The sequence below is a fragment of the Pseudorca crassidens genome, chromosome X, assembly GCF_039906515.1.
Source record: "Pseudorca crassidens isolate mPseCra1 chromosome X, mPseCra1.hap1, whole genome shotgun sequence".
Lineage (NCBI taxonomy): Eukaryota > Metazoa > Chordata > Mammalia > Artiodactyla > Delphinidae > Pseudorca > Pseudorca crassidens.
In genome coordinates this window covers 118,680,932-118,704,445 of record NC_090317.1, presented here as the reverse complement: position 1 = coordinate 118,704,445, position 23,514 = coordinate 118,680,932, and the positions used below count along the sequence as shown (strand labels likewise).

Below are 23,514 nucleotides of genomic sequence, written 5' to 3'. Positions count from 1 at the left end.
CCTCTATTCTTAGCAAACTGTAGTTTATTACAGGTGTTTAAACTATTTAAAACAAGCCTATGCAGTTCTTAAGGAGGAAGATAAATGAGATGTGACTTGAGAGTACGATTGAGAAGATGTTCCTATTTAACATAAAAGAATTCAGAATACTTGATTGGTGTTATCGTCTCTGAAACCTCTGATTAAGTATGGATGTCTTAAGCATAAATTTGACCAGCTAACAGTCATTCTCTAAATAAGACTATATGCTTAGAGTAAAAAGAGCTAAACGGAACAATTACATAATGGTAATCTTATATGTGTTTTTCACTTTTTTTGTGTTAGATCTCTACATTTTAGTTACTCCAAAATGCAAACTCTGTTTTTGTTTTTAATACAGTACTTTAAATCTAGTTTATGTTTCGTCTATCAGCTTGAACAGGAATCTTGTGTAACTTAGTAAGTGATGACAAAGTTTTCAAATCTACTTACCATATACCAGGGCATAAATGTCTTTGAGCTTTGATGATAAAGGAAGACCTTCAGTAATTTTCATCAAGGCAAGAGGAACATTGGAAATGTGACTTGTAAATTTTGTAGTAGGGCAGTTATTACACATTTATGGTTAACATTTCTTAAGGTTCAACCAAAATTCAGTTAAAATTTCAAAGCGAAGGAGAACTTCTTAGCTAAAAATTGCCATTATAAATAGTATTAGATATTGTTGGCAGCTATTAATTCCCCATAAAAAGAATAAACCTTTTTTTAAGAAAAGCAAACAAACATCCTCTCTGTCTCTAAATTCCATATGGCTCTTGTCCTAGAAGATAGAAACATATCCTTTTATTTCTAGTAACTCATTGGTTGCGTCAGACCAGCATTTAAATTGTCTTCTAATACCCAGCAACGCTTCTCAAACTTGAGTGTACCAGAACTACCTGGAGGGCTTGTTAAAACACAGATTGCAGGGTTCCACGCCTAGTTTCTGATTCAGCATGTCTGATGTTTCTTTCTAACAAGTTCCCAGATGGAGCTGATGCTACTGGTCCAGGACGGCACTTAGAGACCCACATTTGATCTTTCAATACTGTGGCCACACTTGGCTATTGAGCACGTGAATGGGGCCAGGGTGAAATGAGATGTGCTCTGAGTGCAAAATACACATCCGGCTTTAAAGATGGCACACAAACAAAAAGAATGTAAACTATCTCTTTAATAATTTCATATTAATTACTTGTTGAAATGATCATAGTTTGCATAGATTAAATAAACTATTATTAAATTGATTTTACCTGATTATTTCTACATTTTATGTGGATATTGGGAAATTTAAAATTACATATGCTGCTGGCATTACATTTCTTTTTTCTTTTTTTTTGAGGCAAGGAATACGACTTTATTTGGAAAGCCAGCAGACTGAGAAGATGGCAGACTAATGTCTCCAACAACCATCTTCTGGCATTACATTTCTATTCGACAGCATTCTAACAGACAATTACAGGGAGATATCAGATGGTAAAAAAGAAATATTGGGGATGATTAGGAATTTGAATACTGTATGAATGTAGGATGATAGAAGGGAATTGCTAATTTTTTAAATAAACTTTTAATTTTAGAACAGTTTTAATTTACAGAAAAGTTATTAAGATAGTGGAGACAGTACCCACACCCATTTTCATCCATTATTAGTATTTTATATTGTGGTACATTTACCACAACTAATGAATCAATATTTGTACATTATTATTAACTAAAGCCTACACTGTATTCACATTTCCTTTTCACCTTTCTCTGTTCCAGGATCCCATATTATGTTTACTCATCATGTCTCCCTGGGCTCCTCTAGACTGTGACAGATTCTCAGACTTTCCTTGTTTTTGATGACCTACACAGTTTGGAGGAGGACTGGTTAGGTATGTTGCAGAATGTTCCCCAATTGGGATTTGTCTGATGATTTTCTTCGTGATGAAACTGGTGTCATGGGTTTTGGGGAGGAAAACCTCAGCAATAAGGGGCCATTCTCATGCTATCATATCAAGGGTACATACTATGAACAGGACTTCTCGCTGTTGATGTTGACCTTGACCACCTGGATGAGGGTGTTTGTCAGGTCTCTCCCCTGGAGAGTTCCTCTTTCCCCCCCTTTCCATGCTGCCCTCTTTGGAAGGAAGCACATACTTCTCTGCACAGCACACACTTAAGGAGTGGGGAGTAATGCTCCACCTCCTTGAGGGTGAGTGTCTACATAATTTGGGATTCTTCTGCACAGATTTCTCTCTTCTCCCCTATTTACTGATTCAATCGTTGATTTACAGCAGTATGGACTCAGGGATATTTGTTATACTTTGGGTTATAATCCAATACTGCTTTATTTTGTTGCTCAAACCGTTCCAGACTTCCTGGCCACTGGAAGCTCTTTCAGTTCGCTCCTGTGTCCCTTTGACATTCCTCATTGTTGTGCTTTCTTGGAGCACATCCTTCGACACTTCCAAGATGCTCCAAGCTCAACTTGTATATTCCCTGTCCCAGTCCTAGAATTGGTCAATTCTCCAAGGAGCCCTGGTTCCTCATTACAGCATGGTGTTAGAAATGAATTATTAATTTTTAAAGTATGATAATGGTATGGTCACTTTTTTAAAAGTTTATCTTTTAGATATACATACTGACCTATTTATACATTAAATGATCTATCAGATTTGCTTCAAAACAACGTGGAAATGGAAGATGTGAGTGGGAGTGTGGATGAAACAAGATGGGTTATGAGCTGATAATTATTGGAGCTGGGTGGTGTCCCTTCACTCTCCTTATTTTCACATGTACTTGAAATGTACTACAATGAAGCTTTTTTTGAAAGTAGCTGATAGAGCTAATATTTGCTCATTGAGTCAGGTGTTTTACAGGAGCTATCAACAGCGAGCACAACTTTGACCTTCTATATTTATATTTTTAAATTCCAACTCCAAAGCATGCAAAAGGTGGCTCCTAAATAGGAGAGAAAAATATTAGCCTGGCTCAATCAAAATGGAACCACCCAGCCAATTGGTTTGCAGACATAAGATATAAATTGTCAGTAGGACATGGGACAGCTTTGTTAAACTTAAGGGTTTACAGCTCACAGTTACATCTTCAAATCCTAGTTAAACAAACACACACACACACGCGCGCGCGCATGCAAAACACCAACAGATTTATTGAAAGCACTTCGTTTGTGTCTCTGACAAATCTTTCAGTATATTCATAAAGATGAGGGATTTTTTCAGTTCTCCTACAACAAGCCCCAAATCTCTGGGCCTAACTGCCTTTGCCCTCAGAGTCCTCTGGATCGGCCATCTCCCATTACTGTTCAGACACATCTGAGCTGCTCCATGGTGGTGGCGGGGAGCCACACTGCATTAATGAAGTACAAGCATCAATAAAAATGATTTTCTTGTAAACTGGGAGAGGTACTGGAAACGGCCGTGGTTTTAAGAAGAAAATTTGCTTTTGTGTTTTTTTCCGTCAACCAACATCTAAGTATCTATTATGTAGGAGATAGTATGCTAAATCCTGGGAATACAATAATAAAAGTATCAGCTCTGGAAGTGCTCATAGGAAAGAAACTTAGCATTTCTGAAGTGGCATCTGGCAGCAAACTCGGGAAACAACAGACTGGGGGGCCCAGACGAGAGAGAGCTGTGAGAGGTAGGATGCCTGGGACCGGGTGACGTCAGGGCTGCGGTGGGCTGTGGACGATGAGGAGTTGAGGCCAACACTGGCAGGCACTCTGTCATCAGTGGGTGAGGCGCTGTTAAGGCAGGGACTGGAGAGGGGCACATCAGCAAAGGAAGGTGGGGAAAGGTTCAGGTGTGATGAGGAGATGCTGTGGGCTTGCAGGTGGAGACATCAGTAGACAGTGACATACCCAGGCCTAGAACTCAAGGAGAAAGTTCAGGAAAGAAGCTGTGGCTACAAAGGTAGGGGTGCTTATTGTTTTTCTTGTTAGCATTTCAGAAGTATCTCATTAACTTCTGAATTTTATGTCCCAGACTGTAGCCTGTACTAACTTTGTTTCCTGTGATTCAGAGTGTTCTATGTAGCTTAGTATGTACTCAATTTTGTGAAAGCTCCATGGATTCTTAACAGTGAATTTTCTCTTTGAATCTAATGTCTATCAATAATGCCTTTTTAATTATACCAGTATCTGCCCTTTAATTTTGCTTCCTTATGTCAAAGACTGAATGATACAATAAAGTCTTTTTGCTGTTGCCTCTTGTACTGCAGGGAGAGTGGGCAAGCTTGGTCTTAGTATGCGATCATTGTGGAGAGCTGCTTTCAAGGTTCAATTTCATCAAAATGCTGGATAAAACAGGGGAAACGTCAGGAGGGATCAGACACAAACTGTCCACCATGCGTTCTGAAGGTGGGCCCTGGCTTACATGTCCTCCCTAAGAGCTCTCTCCATTCCCTGGATCAACGTCAGAGCGCTTAAAAATATAAGCAAGTCCTCACATCACACTGTAGAAACAGCCCCAGAAATTTAAACATACTTCATTTCCTCAACCAACTGTGAGTACAGTCCCTTATGTAGCTTGAAAAAGCAGCACTTTTCCTCCCAGAATCACTGTTGCTAGTCATGATGTTTAATTTTTAATTTCTAATATTACAGAAGGGCATGGTTTTTTCATGTTTACAGAGGGAGTACCAATTTAAAAGTCTGGGAAATTCTATTCTGAACCATGTACCATAAGACTCTCCAACAATTAGAAATCACGTAGACAGAAGACAGAAAAGCACATGCTCAATGTACCCAGAGGGCTTTAGAGCTCAAGTTGCAGAATCCTGCTGCCTACAGAAAGTTGAAGAATGGACTGAGGGGGAAAACTAGAGCAAAGATAATTAAGTTCACAGGTAACCCGCGCTAACACGGCATGACAGTCTCTGGACAAAAATTTACAAACCAGATAGTGAAAATCGACACCTCCATTCCAGTTACTTGAGATCATCATCCCTGGAGCCTCAGTTACGGCCCGGTTGTCTCCAATTAACAGCAGTAACAGTTTCTCGGTTCCAAGGCAGCAGCTCCTGGTGCGGGTGGGCTGAGGGGTCGGATCTTGAAGGTGATTCAACCACAACCCTGAGCCTCTAGGGCTTTCCCACCAGTTATGGTGGGAGAGCTGACGGCTGAGTAGCAGTATGGCTTCTGGCCCCCAGTGGTAAAAAAGCAGCTAGAATTGCCAGCCAGATACATGAACTCAGGTGGGATGAGATATATGGGGGCACTGGCATTTTCTAGCACACTTGCGTCACTGCCAACTAACTTGAGTACAGATAAAACTCATTGATTTAACTTCTTACTGCTTCCCCGGGGTCTCATTTAAGGCCCCTGCAAAAGATCAGCCCTTTGCTCCTAGGAATGGCAAGTGTTAAAACCAAGTATTTGGACATATAAAGCCACAAACTTACTAGAGTGCTGCTTTTTCAACTATAGCTGATTCATACATTAATATAATGTGGTGAAAGCAAGTAAAATCAAATCTGAGGCTTTGACATTAATGGCTGTGGTTATTAAACTTTATTATATTTTAAAATCTGAAAACTGTAAAACAGTATTTATACAAACACCTGAGGACTGTTTAACTGGGCACAGCATCTTCACACAAACAATTTGAGAGAAGACCAAGTTTAAATTAGAATTTTGTCTTATAACACAAAATGAATAACATAGATGAAACCACCCTTTAAATAGAAGCATTCTCATATAAAGTACATTTGGTTTTCTAAAAAAGAAAATGTACATTCTTGCCCCTGGTGTACATTTTATTGGCATTTATAACAAATGGCTAATACTTTTAGCACAGATTCTCATAGCTTATTAACATTACACCAAACTTATACAAACTAATTAACAATAAACATATAGCACCATTTCCCCTTGAAAGTTCTAACTTTAAAAATAAAGCCCAAAATGATAAGGCTGAATTAATGCATCTTCCAAAATTTAGCAGAATAAATGGCTCAGAACTAAGCAAATTAACTAGCAACATTGCATAGGACAGAGAACTTCCCTGTATGGAAACCAATCTATGGATTGTTTCTTATCCCCTGAAGACTAAGCTGAGAGGTACTAGTGATAGCAAATGATGCACGTATATTTTTCAGAATAAAAACATCCAACTATATAAATAGTTCACCATTACCTCTGTGGCAGTGCAAAGTGCCATATTAAATTCAAAAACAACAGATTTGTTTGAATACCTACAGGTATAGAATAATATATAAATATGGTATAGTATCTGTATGAAGAATAAACAGACAATAAAATATATATATTTTAAAAATTTGGGCACAGGTGTCCTCATATAGAGATATGAGAAATGAATGCCTAGTTAAATGTCTAAGCTTAGAGAAAATATGTAAAGTTTTGAAATAATGGGTATTTCACTGAAAAATTTTAATCAGACTCCATCCAAACTACACTTGTAGTATAATATCTCCTGCATAAAACAACCATTCTATCTTACAATTGTTTGAAATTTATCAAAAACTGATAAGAACACTTTATGAAAGTTTATAAGCTTGTTTTTTTTCTTTAAATATGAACAAACACAACATACAGAGAAATAATAACGAAAGGAAAATAATTTATATGGCTATTCCCTTTCCGGAAATTGGTAGAACACAAACAGAACATTGCAGTAACAGACATAAAATATTTGAAAAAGAGATGATATCTACAGTTGCATCTTTAAATTCTTTTCTAAGGAAAATTTCTCATGGATTTCACTAGAGAGCCTGTCAGTCCCTGATACTTTCCCCCCTTTGGGATGTAGCTGTTTTGGTTTTATATATAAACATTAATCAAAATCAGTGGTGTTTCTCTGTTTCCTGCATTAAGTATATTTGTAAACTGTACAATTAAATAATAAACTGTAAAGTGTAAAATAATAAAAAGACATAAAGGACTGCCAAGTTGAATATGCTAATACTAACATGTTAATGTGTTTTAAAGAAGTAGACTGGACTTGTAATGTAGTTCTGCAATTCTGGATATAACGTAGTTTTAGAGGAACTGTCTACAGAACAAAAACTGCTACGAGAATAAAAATACTTTTAAATTAAAAAGTTATCAAGACAATTGAAAATTATGTCTAAACTTACACATTTTTTTTCAATTATATTTTCCTTCTTTAAGTTTTTCAATATAATAACATAACTTTAAGGCTGGCCCCAACTTCAGCCCCATATACTTCATCATCACATCACTTTTGAGTAGTAGCAGAGCCTTCCCATCAATCTCCTACAGAGAGAAAGAAATTATAATTACTAATACTGATTTCATGTTTTGTCACGTTACGTACATATAAGAACATGTAAAACAGGGAGCAGCTGTACATTCTCAACATATATTCTCTGAATATGCATTTATTTCCTGAAAACTATTAAAAATATAACTTATATGTGAAGCATCATTTGAAAATTTCTAAATTCACTTCAAATTTTAAGAAAAAGGAAATTTAACCCAGTATCTTTGAAAAATGGCCTTAGCATCAAACTCTGATTTTAAATACTATATGTTGAATAAAATACCACGTATTTATGACAAAGAGTAGAAAACTGTGAACTGTAGAAATGAATTTCAGACAGTCATTAACTTTCTTAGAAAGGCTGGGAATATGAGTATATCAGTATTAACGCAAACTGTAAATGTGCTATACAGTGTTGTCATTATGTTGAAAGCTATTCAGTTAGTTGTGTGAAGCTAATTAGATACGAAAACTTATTACTGATTTTCTTACAACGTCAAAAAGGATACATAGATATTTGGTCATGAATTTGTTAGAAAAGACTATAAACATTATTTAACAGACACAAGGCATCCTCCTAAAATTCTTTATTTCCTTAATTAAGCAATTTATTGTCGTGGAAGCATATTATTTGGTTTTCATGAGTTCCTATTTAAAATAAAGCTGCACTTAATCTTTTACAGTTACTGGATTCATCAGGCGTCATAACAAGGAGGACACCCTGTCACAGCTGTGGTCACCCCTCCTACTCACGGTCCTCGGGCCGAGCAGGGAGCAGGTGGGGAGGAGGATCCTTGTAGCTGTTGTTAGAAAGGAGAAGAAACCTGAGAGTGGCCATGCCGAATCATCTTCTCTTGAGAACTTGAAGACTTGTAGTATTTTGGGTACCCATTTAAAGCACAGATCCAGCCTCCACCCTTTAAGGCTTTAACTTTGGGCAAAGTAAACTTTCTCGCATATGGAATAATCAGTTGATAGGGTTCCCCCACCATCCACACTAATCAGTATCCAACTGAAGGGCCTGCACAGAGGTCATTCAAAGTCATTACGGCAGGAAAACCGGATCAAAAGATACATTACATGTTGCATGAAGAGGTCGACGAGGGGGCCTGATATCTGAGGATCTTTATGTTTCATAAACTGTATCACTTCATCCACAGACCAGGTTGAAGGGTCCTTAGAGAAGCCTTGTTTCAGGACACTGGGGTCAGGTACAGCTATATAACTTGGAGCTTCAATGGGGGGAAAAAAGACAAATCATACTTGACCTGATCATTATCCTGAAAGAAGAGATGTTAGGTAGGGAGTAATTGTCTCATTCCTGGAACCTTGTGTGAAGTACCCCGGCATGGACCCAGGACTCCAAGGTAAAATCCAGGGAAAGCCTAGACAAAGATGACCTGAGGATGGCTACTCAAGAATGTCCCACCTGACCTCCCCCAAACAACAAAAGCAGCTTCGGAAGACACCTTACAGTTCCAAAGATCATAAAAGAGACTGAGCAATCCGAGGCCACTTTGGCCACAGGAAAATACAGCAAAAGATCTGTTACTTGGGTTAAATGAGGCTAATCTAAGCTAACTTATTGCTTTCTTACTTTAAATATTTCAAAGAATTTCTCTCAATCTTTCTCCTCTTGATATCTCCAGATTAGGTTTATTTTACTAGCTAATTGCAGTGGAAATCCCCAGAATTTACAGTTTGATAGTTGCTTAAATTTATTCACTTTAATGTATTCAATATGGATGGTTTTTAGCATCACTTTACTCTTTAAATTCCTGTTTCTCAAGCCTTAATGCTTATCTGAATTTTGAAGAAAACAAGATTATTTTGTGCTTAGCTAGGTCAGAAGTAACTTTAACATTATACTGAATGCCTCTTTCAAGTTTCACTGCATAGTAATAGATATTTTGGTTGAAGGTTTATATGTTTAAAAAAGAAGTAACTAAGACATGAAACAATTTAAGTGCTCATACCTCAAAAAGTTACAGCTGTGCCGTTCACTACACTGTATTGAAATTTCTTTGTGTCCAGACACGCATTCATTTACTCAACCAGAGTACTTGACTCTCTAAAGTTAGTGTATGATAAGAGAAGTGGGTTTTGTAATTTGCTAGGAGGATCTGTTTCTCTAAACAAGGACCGTCAATACAAATTTAATATTTTTGTATGTGTGAATTAGCCAAAAGTGCACCTTTTCTTTCCTATCCTCTGGGCTCCGGCCATTTTATGAGTATTTTGAGTATCCACCCAGGGAAAGGGCAAAGAAAAACAGAAGATAAAAGAACTCACAATGGTAAATCTTATTTATTTTCTTTTTAAATAGCGTAACTTTGATATGAAATAAAAAGTCTTTAGTAAAATCTATCCTACTTTCTACTTGTCAGAGGTAAAAATGTTGGTCTACCAAGAAATGCTGCTGGGCTGTATCAACCCAAGTAAAAACGATGATGGTATAGACCATGCCATGCCTAAGGCATTCTAACAATCCAGACAGAAAAGTCTTCTCCTTTAACTCAAAACAGACTCAATTTAATACTTAAAAAATTACTGGTGAGGCTTCCCTGGTGGCACAGTGGTTGACAGTCCGCCTGCCGATGCAGGGGACACGAGTTCGTACCCCGGTCCGGGAAGATCCCACATGCCGCGGAGCAGCTAGGCCCCGTGAGCCATGGCCGCTAAGCCTGTGCGTCCGGAGCCTGTGCTCTGCAACGGGAGAGGCCACAACAGTGAGAGGCCCGCGTACCGCAAAAAAAAAAAAAAAAAAAAAATTACTGGCAAGGCTAACCATACCTCTAAATTAACTTATATTTGTGTGGGATTTTTGGTTTCTGTCATCAGAATCTGGTATAGTTATGCTTTGAATAACATATAACTACTTTTACGGATTACTACAAATAAACTATATGTAAAGATATGATTTCTGGTATAAAATTATAATTTTATATTAAAAATAAAACGGGCTTCCCTGGTGGCGCAGTGGTTAAGAATCCGCCTGTCGATGCAGGGGACATGGGTTTGAGCCCTGGTCCAGGAAGATCCCACATGCCCCGGAGCAACTAAGCTCTTGCACCACAACTATTGAGCCTGCGCTCTAGAGCCCGTGAGCCACAACTACTGAGCTTACATGCCTAGAGCCCATGCTCCGCAACAAGAGAAGCCACTGCAATGAGAAGCCCGCGCACTGCAACAAAGAGTAGCCCCCGCTCGCCACAACCAGAGAAAGCCCGCGTGCAGCAACGAAGACCCAACACAGCTAAAAATAAAATGAATAAAATAAATTTATTTAAAATTTTTAAAAAATAAAAAATTAAAAAAATAAAAATAAAACAACTGTGAGCTCATCTATTTCTAATCTATCATGGAAAATAATTTAACTGGGCCCACATCTTCAAAATAATCAGAGAAAGTTATGAACATTAGTGTTATTCAAATAATTACATGAAATAAATAATTATGTGAAAAATAATCAAAGTCCAGTCATGCTCTTCTCCTTAATGGCTCTGTCTTATATACACTAGGAGATCAGAAGGCCTGTCTTCATGAACTCATATATTGTGAAAATATCTAAAAATTCAGTGACCCCTTTATAAAATGAACATCTATCTTCAGTCTCTCTACAAAAATCACTCCAAAACCAGAGACAATCTACACCGAGTAGGAGATGGGGGTGACGATATTAAATGTATCACAGCATGTGTACAGTGCAGTTGCCCATAGATAATATCCATTATGAAAGGCAGGGGAGTTAGTTGATTCCTACTTCCTTTACTCCTCAACCTTGCCTAGATGCCTATCTGGTGACAAAAGACAAAACACTTATTCCTCTCACCACAGCACCCTTAACCCTTAAAAGGGTACAGGATAGTAGCTATCTTTGCACATGGAAGGCTGCTCTGGCTCTTTCCAAATGAAGAGTAGGATGCTGTCCTGTTTATACATATCATGTTCTCCTGCGGGGTCTGAGGGAATGACTGGGAGTGTGGAAAATGGGGAAACGCCTGCAGCAACAGAATGCCAGAGGCTAGATCTGGGAACCACACACAGGCTGGGGCCAGGAAAGGTCTCAATAGGGACAAGGAAGAGAGGACGTCAGAAAGAAGAGGGAGTGCATCCTTCCAGGCCTCAGAGTCATGTGAGGGTTGTGAGTCCAGGCAGTACCCAAGGAAATGATAAATTACAATGGATAGAAAAGCACTAAACTGAGAAGTCTCCATCAGAAACATGGTTGGTGATCCAGATTCCCAGAAATAGTTCTGTAATGCCATGAGGATTAGAGCATGTGTAGCAGCTTGGCCCTGAAAATGATGTGAAGGGGAGGACTCGACCTCCTCACTTTTGGCACTTTCTCCAATGCGATAAACTCTCAGGGGATGTTGTGGGGCATGGAAACCTTAAGGGGAAAGACAAACACACTGGCTGAGAATCACTGTTTTTGAATATACCTTCACTTTTCCTCTGCATCTGGAATGTAACTTCATGGTGACTGCTCTTGGGAGGTGATTCGGTCCCTACCAGTGTTGAACTCGAGGTGCATGGCACACTTTGAGAAACACTACTGGAGACCGGAGTATGAGTGCTTATAGGATTTGTGCTGGCAGGATTCAAAGAACTTGCTGGATTTAGTGGTGAGTTTTTGGACTCTTCAGAAAGCATTTCCCCTTTGGGCATGCCATTTCCCTCAGAAGATAATACTTCTTCTACAAGAAAAAAAAAGACAAAGGCAATAAGAAAAAAGACAAAGGCAATTATCTTCAACAGACTTACAGCTCGAATACTATTAAAAGGTCAAAAATCCCCTAACTGCCAACAATAGTTCACTTAAGCCATGCTATACTGAACCACAAACCTCTAACACAAAGCACATGGCCATCCCCTTCTTGGTGTTTATAGTAATGGACACTGTCCTGAAATTCAAATTGATTCTAATGATATCACCTATTTTTCTCATGGCAACTAACCCTTGCCAGTCTTGCCACCAAAACTATGAACACCTCACTAAAGCATTTATTTTTAGGAATGCAGTTCTTCACAACTCTTTGTTACAATATGATCACAGAGTTGGTTTCTAACATTTGCTTACTCCTTGGGCACTTAAAACTTTCACTGGAGAAATGTACTAGGTTTTTCTATTCCTCTTTCTATCAGCTTTTAGCAATACAAAGCTGAATGGAAAATATGGCTATAACTGTTTTTCTTTAATCTAAGAAGAAATGACAACTGTGCACTTCTGAAGGGAATGAAGTGCTCAACAAAGCTGCCAAAGTAGTAGCCTAACTGCCAAACTGATTTGGGGGAATATATTCCCCAACTTCCAGCATCAACACTCAAGAGCATATAAGTGATAGAAGAGTGACTTTTCTCCCCAGTCTTGCAACATGTAAATACTATTTACCTTCAGAGGCATGCACTTCTGTTTTGGGGCGCTTAGGAGAGAGAGTAGCAACATAAGGCAGAGGTTCCTGAGAAGGTCGTTTGGTGCTTTTCTTTTCTGTTGTATCTTCTTTTACTGTTTTCAAAAAAAGAAATATCTGTTATAACTAATTAATATACTCAAGCGTTTTCATATCATCAGCATAAAACACTTTTGTTTCTAAATCATTTGCCTACTATAACTTCATCAATAATTTATCAATTATTTATGAACAAGATGTGTTCATTTCATCCTATTAAATATTTCAGTGATATTATATTCAAGGGTTAAAGGCACTATGTTTAGGCTTCGTTTATTCTAGGGTCATCACATCTTTCTAACTCTCACAGGCCAACAGTGAGGCAACCAATTGTAATGTGTCTAAAAAGACCTGGGAAAATTGCTCCCATGAGCAAGAAAAGTTAAGAATTCTGAGAAGTTAAAGAGAAGACAGGGTACAATGAACACTCCATTTTATAGGCAACAATCCTGGCCTAGGGGTACACTTACAACAATCCTACTGGTTACTTATCATCAACCAAATGCATTTCTTCCTAAAGGACCACACTTTAAGGCATAATCCTGAAAATAAAGACATTTCAATTTATTAATTACACTACATTAGACTACGTTACACTACATTATCAATCAATATTTTGATTTAATCTCCAACTAAAAGGAAAAACAAAGTGCAATAGAAATCTATAAAGTAGGATAACAGACCTCCAGAGAGAAGAAAGACTGCAATGAGAAAGTACCAAAGTCAAACTTCATCTAGTTCAAAATGGCTGGGGGCCAGGCATGCCTCTCAAAATCGTCTGATGAGCAATCTTTAGCCATCCATTTACTGACTGATTACTAATGAGTCTAAGAGAGCTCTCACCATTTGATTTTATTTTTAATCATCAACTACAAAACTAACAGGCAAAACATACTTCAGTGAATGAGAGATATTTCTACAATTAGGACAGTTAAATTCTAAGAAGAGAAATAATTGACTTTTTTCATACCCATTTAATGATACAGAAAATTAGAGTACTAAAATATACAGTTTCTATAGTTTTCTATAGATATTTACCTCAGAATCATAGGAAGATCAGAAAAAGTCTTTACTTATCTTTTACTTGTAATATTATAATACATTCTTTATGAAAAGTTTATGAAGCTGGTATATGGTCTACTATCTGAGGTTGATACAAACATAAAACTGATTCTTGACTTCTGCTTCTGGGTATCGTAGTGAGCTCAGGCATGAAACTGTTCCTGCAGAGATAACTAGAAAAGGCCAGATAATTTACAAAGTACTTCAGAAGTCATCATAGAGAAGCACTTCCAGGACGACTGATTAAGGACTTCAGAAAATCCACTCCTTCATAAAAATAATGACAGCGCTGGCAAAATTAACTTTTTCAAAATTGTGGACGTTAACTAAAGGATTACAACAACCCAAAAAGCATTTTATTCAAGAAAAATGGCTGAATCTCAGAAAGAACAACAAATTCTGTGGCATTTTACCTTCCCTAATATAATCCCATTCACCCCAGTTTTGCAGCAGCCTTGCAAACCAACAGCTTCGCAACTACAGTAGCTGTGAAAGCCAGCAGCCAGCCTAGCACTGAAGGGGGCACAAAGGATTTGGAACTCTCCAAAAGCTCCACCCACAGAGAAGTGTCACTATTTGATCAATCTTGCAGCTCACTGAAAACCTCTGATCTCTGGGCTTGTTTTATTTGACCTAAATCAGAGCCTGCTCTGTGTGAACAGCCCTATCCAAAGCACTGGTCAAAAACCAAACCAAAACCAAACCAAAAAACCCACAACAATGGCAATTGTTTAACACTGCAGCTTCCAGAGGTAGTATTACCAGTTGGGGCTGACAAGATGCTGACGAAGAAGCTTAAAAGGAAAAACTGGAGAATGAGATGTCCATTAGGGGACTCTGAAAAGCACTGAGATATTCCTGGGAATCTACAAGGCCATATGTATGTACATGGTTGTATGAATGCTCAGGAAGACTTTAGAAGGCCATAATCTTTCATTTTTTGCTGACCTTGAAGCTCTGCACAAAGCAGATTTGTAAACTGCCTCCTGGAATGTTCAAGGTAAGTCCCAACACACACTATGAACCCCTTCGCAAAGGCTGGGAGACATACTGGTTCCAGGCACTTAAGAAAATCCCTGTCCAATCATTAGCTGACCACTAAGCTAAGTGAACAGACTTCAGTAGCCACATATAACAAAATTAGACCTGGAAAAGTCATTAAATTAGTCCAGGAGAGTCACTAAAAATCCAAACAGCACCAGCAACAACAACAGAGCCTAGGAAGGGGGAGGGAACCTAATTTTCAGAGTTGCTACGTTATATTACTTTTAAATTTCAATTAAAAAATTAGGAGACATGCAAGGAAGAGGAAAGTATGACCCATACACAGGGGGAAAAAAAGTCAACAGAAACTGCCTCTGAGGAAGCCCAGACACTGGACTTACTAAGCAAAGATATCAAGTCAGTTATTTTATATATGTTTAAAGAACTTAAAAAAAAATCATGTCTAAAGAACTAAAGCAAAGTGTAAGAACAATGTCTCACACTATCAATAAAGCAATAAAAATTATAAAAAGAACCAAATAGAAATTCACGACTTGAAAAGTATAATAAATGAAATTTAAAAAACAAAACAAAACCCTAGAGGGGCTCAACAGCAGATGTGAATTAGCAGAAGAAAGAATCACCAAATTTTTTAAGAGGTCAATTGAGATTATATAGTCTGAGGAACAGGAAAAAAAAGAGAGAGAGAGAAAAAAAATGAACAGACTTCAGAGACCTGTGGGACACCATCAAGCATGCCAGAATAAACATAATGGGAGAGTCCTGGAAGGAGAGGACAGAGAGAGTAAGGAGCAAAAAGACTATTTGAAGAAATAATGTCTAAAAGCTTCCCAACTTTAATGCAAAACATTAATCTGCATAATCCAAAAAGCACAAGAATCTCCAATTATGATAAATGCAAAGATATCCACACCTAGAAAAAAGTCAAACCACCAAAAGCAAAAGACAAAGAGAATCTTGAAATCAGCAAGAGAAAAGCAAATCATCACATACAAAGGATCCTCAATAAGATTAGCAACTGACTTCTCATCAGAAACTACAGAGGCTAGAAGGAAGTGGGATGACATATTCAAAGCATTGAAACAAGACGGTCAACCAAGAATTCTATATCTAGCAAAACTAAACTTTAAAAACTGAAGGAGAAAATAGGAAATTCTCCATAAAGAAAAACTGAGAGAATTCCTCACTTGTAGAGAGCTACCCTATAAGAGATACTAGAGAGACTCCTTCAAGTTGAAATGAAAATAGAGAATAACTTAAATCCACATTAAAAAAAAAAAACAGTACCAGTAAATATATTTGTGTTTATAACTCTTTTCTTCTCCTTTCTCATTTAAAAGACAACTACATAAAGCAATAATTATAGGACTTCCCTGGTGGCGCAGTGGTTAAGAATCCACCTGCCAATGCAGGGGACACAGGTTCAAGCCCTGGTTCAGGAAGATCCCACATGCCACGGAGCAGCTAAGCCTGTGCGCCACAACTACTGAGCCTGTGCTCCAGAGCCTGCAAGGCACAACTACTGAGCCTGTGCTCCAGAGCCCGCAAGCCACAACTACTGGAGCCCGCAAGCCACAACTACTGAAGCCCACGCGCCTAGAGCCCGTGCTCCGCAACAAGAGAAGCCACTGCAATGAGAAGCCCATGCACCACAACTAAGAATAGCCCCCGCTCGCCACAACTAGAGAAAGCCCACACGCAGCAACGAAGACCTGATGCAGCCAAAAATAATAAATAAATAAAATAAATAAATTTCTTTTTTAAAAAAGCAATAATTATAAAACTGTATTTGGCAGCTTATAACGTATAAAATATAATTTGTATGACAATAATAGCACAAAGAAGTGGGCAGAAAACAAAGCTATGCTGGAGCAAAGTTTTGGCATAATATTAAAATTAAGTTGGTATTAATCCAAACTAGACTGTTTTAAATTAAGATGTTAATTGTAATCCCCAAGGCAACTAACTAAGAAAATAACTCAAAAAAATAGTAAAAAGAACAAGGAAAATAAAATGGTACACAAGAAAACATCTACTTAAAACAAAAGAAGGCAGTAATGGAGGAAAAGACTACCCCCCCCGAAAAAAAAGAGAGACATACAGAATGGTAGATGTAAATCCTACCTTATCAGTAATTAAATTAAATGTACATGAAATAAACACTCCAGTAAAAAATCAGATTGGCAGAATGGGTTTTTTTTAAAGTTGTATTATAAACTTACACTTTAAATTCAAACACACAAATAGGTTGAAAGTACAAGGATGGGAAAAAATATACCATACAGACAGTACTTAAAAGAGGACTGGGGGGGCTCCCCTGGTGGCGCAGTGGTTAAGAATCCGCCTGCCAACGCACGGGACACGGGCTCGAGTCCTGGTCCGGGAAGATCCCACATGCCACGGAGAAACTAAGCCCGTGCACCACAACTACTGAGCCTGCGCTCTGGAGCCCGCAAGCCACAACTACTGAAGCCTGCATGTCTAGAGCCCATGCTCCGCAACAAGAGAAGCCACCGCAGTGAGAAGCCCGCGCACCACAACGAAGAGTAGCCCCCGCTCCCCACAACTAGAGAAAGCCCATGCGTAGCAACGAAGATCCAACGCTGCCAAAAATAAATAAATAAATTTTAAAAAACAAAAAGACCCCACAATGATACACGTTTCAGGTTTTGATTCTCAAGTTAATTATGAATACAATAAGAAATTACTTTTCCACTTTGAATGAACAAAAACTATATATTATACATGTCTAATTAGTTCACTGTGGCTAAAAGGTTTACTTTGAGGAAGACGCAGGAAAAACTGAATTATTTAAGATTCTCAAGTTAATGTAGAATCTAATATAAAATAGAAGCACAGTATAAAATTTTACATTTTCTCTTACCTGAATTATTTTGATCATGCTCTGCAGGACTATGACCATTACCTCTGTAAGAGCTAAAAGGCTGGCTACTCAAAAGGTTATCACACTGCAGGCTGTGGCACAATTTCTCAAGAAAGCGAAGAGCAAATGATGCACTGTTCACTGGAGGGAGCTGGATGGAATGAGTTTCCCCATCAAAGGAGGCTATTATAGGGAAGAAAAGATGTCAGAGTTACATCACAGAAAGATGAGAACCACATCAAAATGAAAGTCATCAATTTAGGAAATGTATTATAAATCTAACGTGTGGTTTTTGTAATTTATAAAGGAATAATCTTAAATTATAAAAGTTCCTCTCATTCAAACACATAGTCTGAACTAATAAAAGCATTCTTGTTTAAAAATATTCATAAAGTAAACAACAACAACAGAAACCCACTGATGTACAATAGTTTCTGCTCTTCCAAACATTCCATGGGTACAAATGCAGTATCTGATCATACAATCATGAAAGCCATGTGTATCTTACCTCTTACTTCTTGAATCACATTTTTTACTTAGAGATTCTTACAGATTAGTCTGTTTTCTAAAAATATTAAAATATATTAAGCTCACTTTATCTATAGTGAGCTTAATACAGCAGGTAAAAGGAAAAATCTGTACCTCTTACCTCAATATACAGTATTACTCTGACATTATTTGTCTATTTTGAAAGTTAAACTTTCCAAACCAGGGTTAAAAGTCTATAAACATATAATTATTATCCATATTCTATTACATTAATATAGTATTCAAATATTATAGTTAACAGAATATAAATTTATAAAATAATCTATGTATTATAAAATCCTTGCCTTCTTGAAACCTAAAAACAAATTAGGGAATAAAAGCTCATAAAGGATTAGATGAGCATACCGGTTATCACTTCTCCTCCACGATCATCTGGCTTAAGGAATCCAAAAACAGTCTTACTTTGAATGGCACAATCCACACAGGCCTGCACCGTCCGCCGGAGCACCACATTGACAGGGCCTGGGCCAAAGTGATCGGGCAGCTGCTGGATTTTATTCTGATCCAGGTAAGGGCCAGAGCTTCCATATTTGTTTACATAGACACAGACTTGATTAAAAATGTGTATACAGATATAACAAACAATGAGATTAGTTAGAAGGAACATAAACACTACATAATCAATCACTGTATATCCCATTAGCCACACTTCACTCAAAGATAACCTAAACATAGTTACTATCGGTGATCATTTCTGCTACCTAAAAATATGTATGTAAAAATATTTTCACATTTTGTAAATATATGAAATCTAGAAATAAATAATCCAAATGCTTATTCAATTTTCTAGAATTCTGCCCAAACTGATTATAATAAAAACAATACAAGTTTTAGTAACATCATAAAACAATTCTTCACACATTCTCAGGTTATATAAAATGGCTTAAAGTCAAGAATATTTTCACTTTTTAACAGCAATCACAGTATAAGAATTTTCTTTCAAAACTGGTCATATTAGCACACTCCTTTTGGACGGAATTTATTTTAAATCAACAATATTGCACTCTCGTTATATAGTATTTTCTAAAGTAACCAAATCATTTCAGATATGTGTCACAGTAAGTTTTAATGACCTAGAGAAATTTTTTTCATTAATTTTTTTTTTTTTTTTTTTTGCGGTACACACGCCTCTCACTGTTGTGGCCTCTCCCGTTGCAGAGCACAGGCTCCGGACGCACAGGCTCAGCGGCCATGGCCCATGGGCCTAGACGCTCCACGGCATGTGGAATCTTCCCGGACCGGGGCACGAGCCCACGTCCGCCTGCATCGGCAGGCGGACTCTCAACCACTGCGCCCCCAGGGAAGCCCTTTTCATTAATTTTTAAGAAAATAAAAATGTTCTTTATATACATGCCGAGGTTCATGGAAGAAAATTTTAAAAATAAATGCTTCCCTTCGTATAATAAAAGCATTTAGAATTTAGAAGCAAATAATCTATAATCACAATCAGTCAAGTTTCTATAATTTTTCTTCACTGAGAATCAACAAATACAAATTAACACACAACGTAATATAATTATTAACAGAAAATATATTGTCCCCCTAAATCAAGAGGCACATTATTTTTATCCACTACTCAATTTATTGCAAAATTTTCATGTATACAGTCTATATTTAGTACAATAAAAACCCATTAAGGGCTTCCCTGGTGGCGTAGTGGTTGAGAGTCCGCCTGCTAATGCAAGGGACACGGGTTCGTGCCCCGATCCGGGAAAATCCCACATGCCGCAGAGCGGCTACGCCCATGAGCCATGGCCGCTGAGCCTGCGCGTCCAGAGCCTGTGCTCCGCAACGGGAGAGGCCACAACAGTGAGAGGCCCACGTACCGCAAAAAAAAAAAAAAAAAAAAAAAAAATTAATCTCACTTTCACTATGTTGAAATATATGATACTTAAGCTTTGTGGCAATAGCCAGAGGAAGGATAGACTCTGTCACAGAAATGAAACACCTATTAAAAACTTAACCTGAGGTGCTGATGGCATGGACAAAGTTCTACTGAACACAAGTGAGCTAAACAAGGATTTCAATGTTTATACTCATTTAGCTAGGCTCCCCTCCTAATGGACTAAAAATCAGAAATAATAAAGAGACAAAATGAGGTAACGGGCTTCCCCGGTGGCACAGTGGTTAAGAATCCACCTGCCAATGCAGGGGACACGGGTTCGAGCCCTGGTCTGGGAAGATCCCACATGCTGCGAAGCAACTAAGCCCGTGCACCACAACTACTGAGCCTGCACTCTAGAGCTCGTGCTCCACAACAAGAGAAGAAACCACTGCAACGAGAAGCCTGTGCACCACAACAAAGAGTAGCCCCCGCTCGCCAAAACTAGAGAAAACCCATGCGCAGCAACAAAGACCCAACACAGCCAAAAAAAGGGGGGGGGGTATGTTACAATAATCATTTTTAAAGTGATTTCTATTTCAAAAAATTAAATTATAATTTCTTTTTAATAAGAAAAGAAAAATTGAGGGGAAAAGTCCAAGGAACAGAAGAATGTAAGAGAGATAATTAAGGATCTAGGAGAGGGAGCAAAAAAACTTGCTTTAAGTAACAGGAAAGGAATAAGGAAATTTGCAGGAAACGACAAATAAAAGGGACTGACTAGTTTGGGTGTCTGTCATTTCACACTCTTCACATAGCAAAAAACAATTTAAAGTCATCATGCCCCCTGACAGGCAAGGATCTGTGAAAATTTTATAAGGCATTAAAATAAGGTTTGAGGTACCTTAAAAATACATACAAGACAAAAAAGACAAATTGTGAAATGAGATCATGGGAAAACAAGAATAGATTTGACAATAATGTAAATTTTATAAATCTTACCAAGAGGGATATCTTAAGGGTGTTGAATTTTCAAGTGACTTATGTATTTAAACAAACTGTTTTTCCTTGACATCAAAATGAACAATCAGAATTTCAAAATATTTTAATATGAAAAATGCTATAAGAAATGTTTACTATCATCTTTTTTCCCTCTTATTTCCAGGACTTCAAAGACACTGAAAATAATACAACAAAAGATAACTAATTTTACGCTCTTTTAAAAATATTAATTTACCTGTAGACATCACTATTTTAGATGATCCAGGAACAGTATCCTTATCATATAAAACACCACCACGTCCTCTGGCCAGCATACTGACAGAAGCTGAAGATGTGGAACATACAACAGGAATACGTTTTTCCTATTAAAAAAAAAATATTCCTAGATAAGGAGGTCATAAAATTATTGGCATCACTGGTTCACAAATGATCAGTTGTCTGAAGTCCTCTGGGTTGGAAATCCCTGTGTCACAAACCAGTACTTTTCAAACTGTGCTCCTAAGAGGGGCCCATAAGCTGGTCAGGTAGGAGAGGAAGAGACCAAGAGGTTGGGATTCCCAATGCTACCCCCTGTTCCAACTAGTCACACTTTAGCCAAAATAATTCACTCTGTAAAACTTGTTTTATTTTTGAGGTTCCCAGTAAGTTTTTTACACTGCTGAAGTAGTTTGGAAATCTAATCCAGCAATTCATCAGATGAGGGTGGGGGAACTCAACAAGGCAGAGGACAAAGTTTGTCTTCAGAAAGCAGTCACTCATCTGGGTTTTTACCATATCTAGCCTGCAATTCTCCATATTACATACGATAATTATGACAAAATTGTCAGTGGCTTGCTAAAGTCCATACAAAATTATGCCTATTGTATGTAAGAACCAAATGTCTCATGGGTATTATTAACATCACTAGTGTTTTCTTTATTTTATATCAACTCTTGGGGTTTTCTAGGAGCTATCTTCTAACACAACTCTTCAGTATCAGAGAAGGGGATCTTGTGCCTAGAAAAGGTAATAATAGAAGATATTTAAAAGGCAGGGAAAAAGGAGAAAAACACAAACAGTGTTGTTGGATTTTTCTTTATTTGTTTAAATTAGTGACTGTCATTTGGGTTCACAGTATCTTAGTAAATTATTTTGAAAATACTAAATTACAATTATTGTGTCAATATATTCTCGTTCTTTCAGTATTTTAAAAATCTAAAATCTAAATCCTTTGACTTAAGACATACCAAAATAGTGTGTTTGCACTAACAATGTAAATTGAATACATTTATTTGGAAAATGTGCTTCCACACTTCCATACTTATAGAATGCTTAAGGAAGGGAAGAAAATAATTGACAAAGGAGAGTACAGCAAAAACAATTCTTACTCTAGTTCAAAGAGTTGAATCTTCATCTTTTTATGATGAAATAATGAAGCCAAAAAAGATGAAGGTGGATTGAAATGCTTCCTTTGCAACAAAAAAGTTTATTATCAAAAAAATTACATTATCTTTCCCTTGCCCCTCCTCACCACCATACAACAATATTTTCAAAAAGATCTCTTCAAAATTCTCAAACCAGCATTGGAATTATTTGAAAGTAAAAGAATGAAGAGAAACTTTTTGGAGTTATCATATCTTGACCATATACCAGCTAATCACAAAGACTTTTTCAGCAACTGGAAAATATGTACTAAATATATGCATCAATGACACCCTTGATACATTTTAATTTTTAAAATGCATTTAAAATAAATGATTTGCCTTTAAATTTCATTAACTTTAAGTTTATACAATTTATTTTTAAAAAATATTTATTTATTTGGTTGCACTGGGTCTTAGTTGTGGCAGGAGGGCTCCTTAGTTGTGGCTTTCCAGCTCCTTAGTTGCAGCAGGTGGACTCCTTTAGTTGCGGCTCGAGGGCTCCTTAGTTGTGGCATGCGAACTCTTAGTTGCGGCATGCGTGTGGGATCTAGTTCCCTGACCAGGGATTGAACCCAGGCCCCCTGCACTGGGAGTGTGGAGACTTAACCACTGCGCCACCAGGGAAGTCCCCTTATAATTTATTTTTAATTTAAAAAATTTCATCTGCTAAGAATTTACATTAGAATAATGTGCTTATTTGATTTTTTCAATATTTATGATTTTATATTTGAAAAATATTCAGTTTTATTGACTTTTGATTTCTTTTTTTTCTTTTCTGCAGTACACAGGCCTCTCACCGTTGTGGCCTCTCCCATTGCGGAGCACAGGCTCCAGACGCGCAGGCTCAGCGGCCATGGCTCACGGGCCCAGCCGCTCCGCAGCATGTGGGATCTTCCCGGATCGGGGCACGAACCCATGTCCCCTGCATCGGCAGGCCACCACTGCGCCACCAGGGAAGCCCTGACTTTTGATTTTTATTTTATAAATTTTGAATGCCTTTTAAAATAAAATACCAATGTAAGTTTTTAAAATCAAAATGGTATTGTCATTTTGCTCCATACTGCAAACATTA

At 37.6% G+C, this 23,514-nt stretch overlaps 1 protein-coding gene across 3 annotated transcripts in view; it reads right to left on the bottom strand.

The window, feature by feature from the left end:
- Positions 1–3,870: 3,870 nt before the first annotated feature.
- Positions 3,871–23,514, bottom strand: part of SCML2 (Scm polycomb group protein like 2) — an 88,490-nt gene continuing 68,846 nt past the window's right edge. Inside the window, exons 9-15 of one of the 3 annotated variants that reach the window (XM_067722155.1) lie at positions 21,275–21,401; positions 18,561–18,764; positions 17,667–17,849; positions 12,658–12,771; positions 11,708–11,962; positions 8,343–8,494; positions 3,872–7,255 (exon numbers count right to left, since the gene is read on the bottom strand). In XM_067722155.1, the coding sequence (XP_067578256.1) occupies positions 7,127–7,255; positions 8,343–8,494; positions 11,708–11,962; positions 12,658–12,771; positions 17,667–17,849; positions 18,561–18,764; positions 21,275–21,401 (1,164 nt within the window). In that variant the 3' untranslated portion in view covers positions 3,872–7,126. Of the gene's footprint in view, positions 7,256–8,342; positions 8,495–11,707; positions 11,963–12,657; positions 12,772–17,666; positions 17,850–18,560; positions 18,765–21,274; positions 21,402–23,514 lie in introns of all 3 variants that reach the window. The other 2 variants (XM_067722153.1, XM_067722154.1) reach the window with 2 other exon arrangements.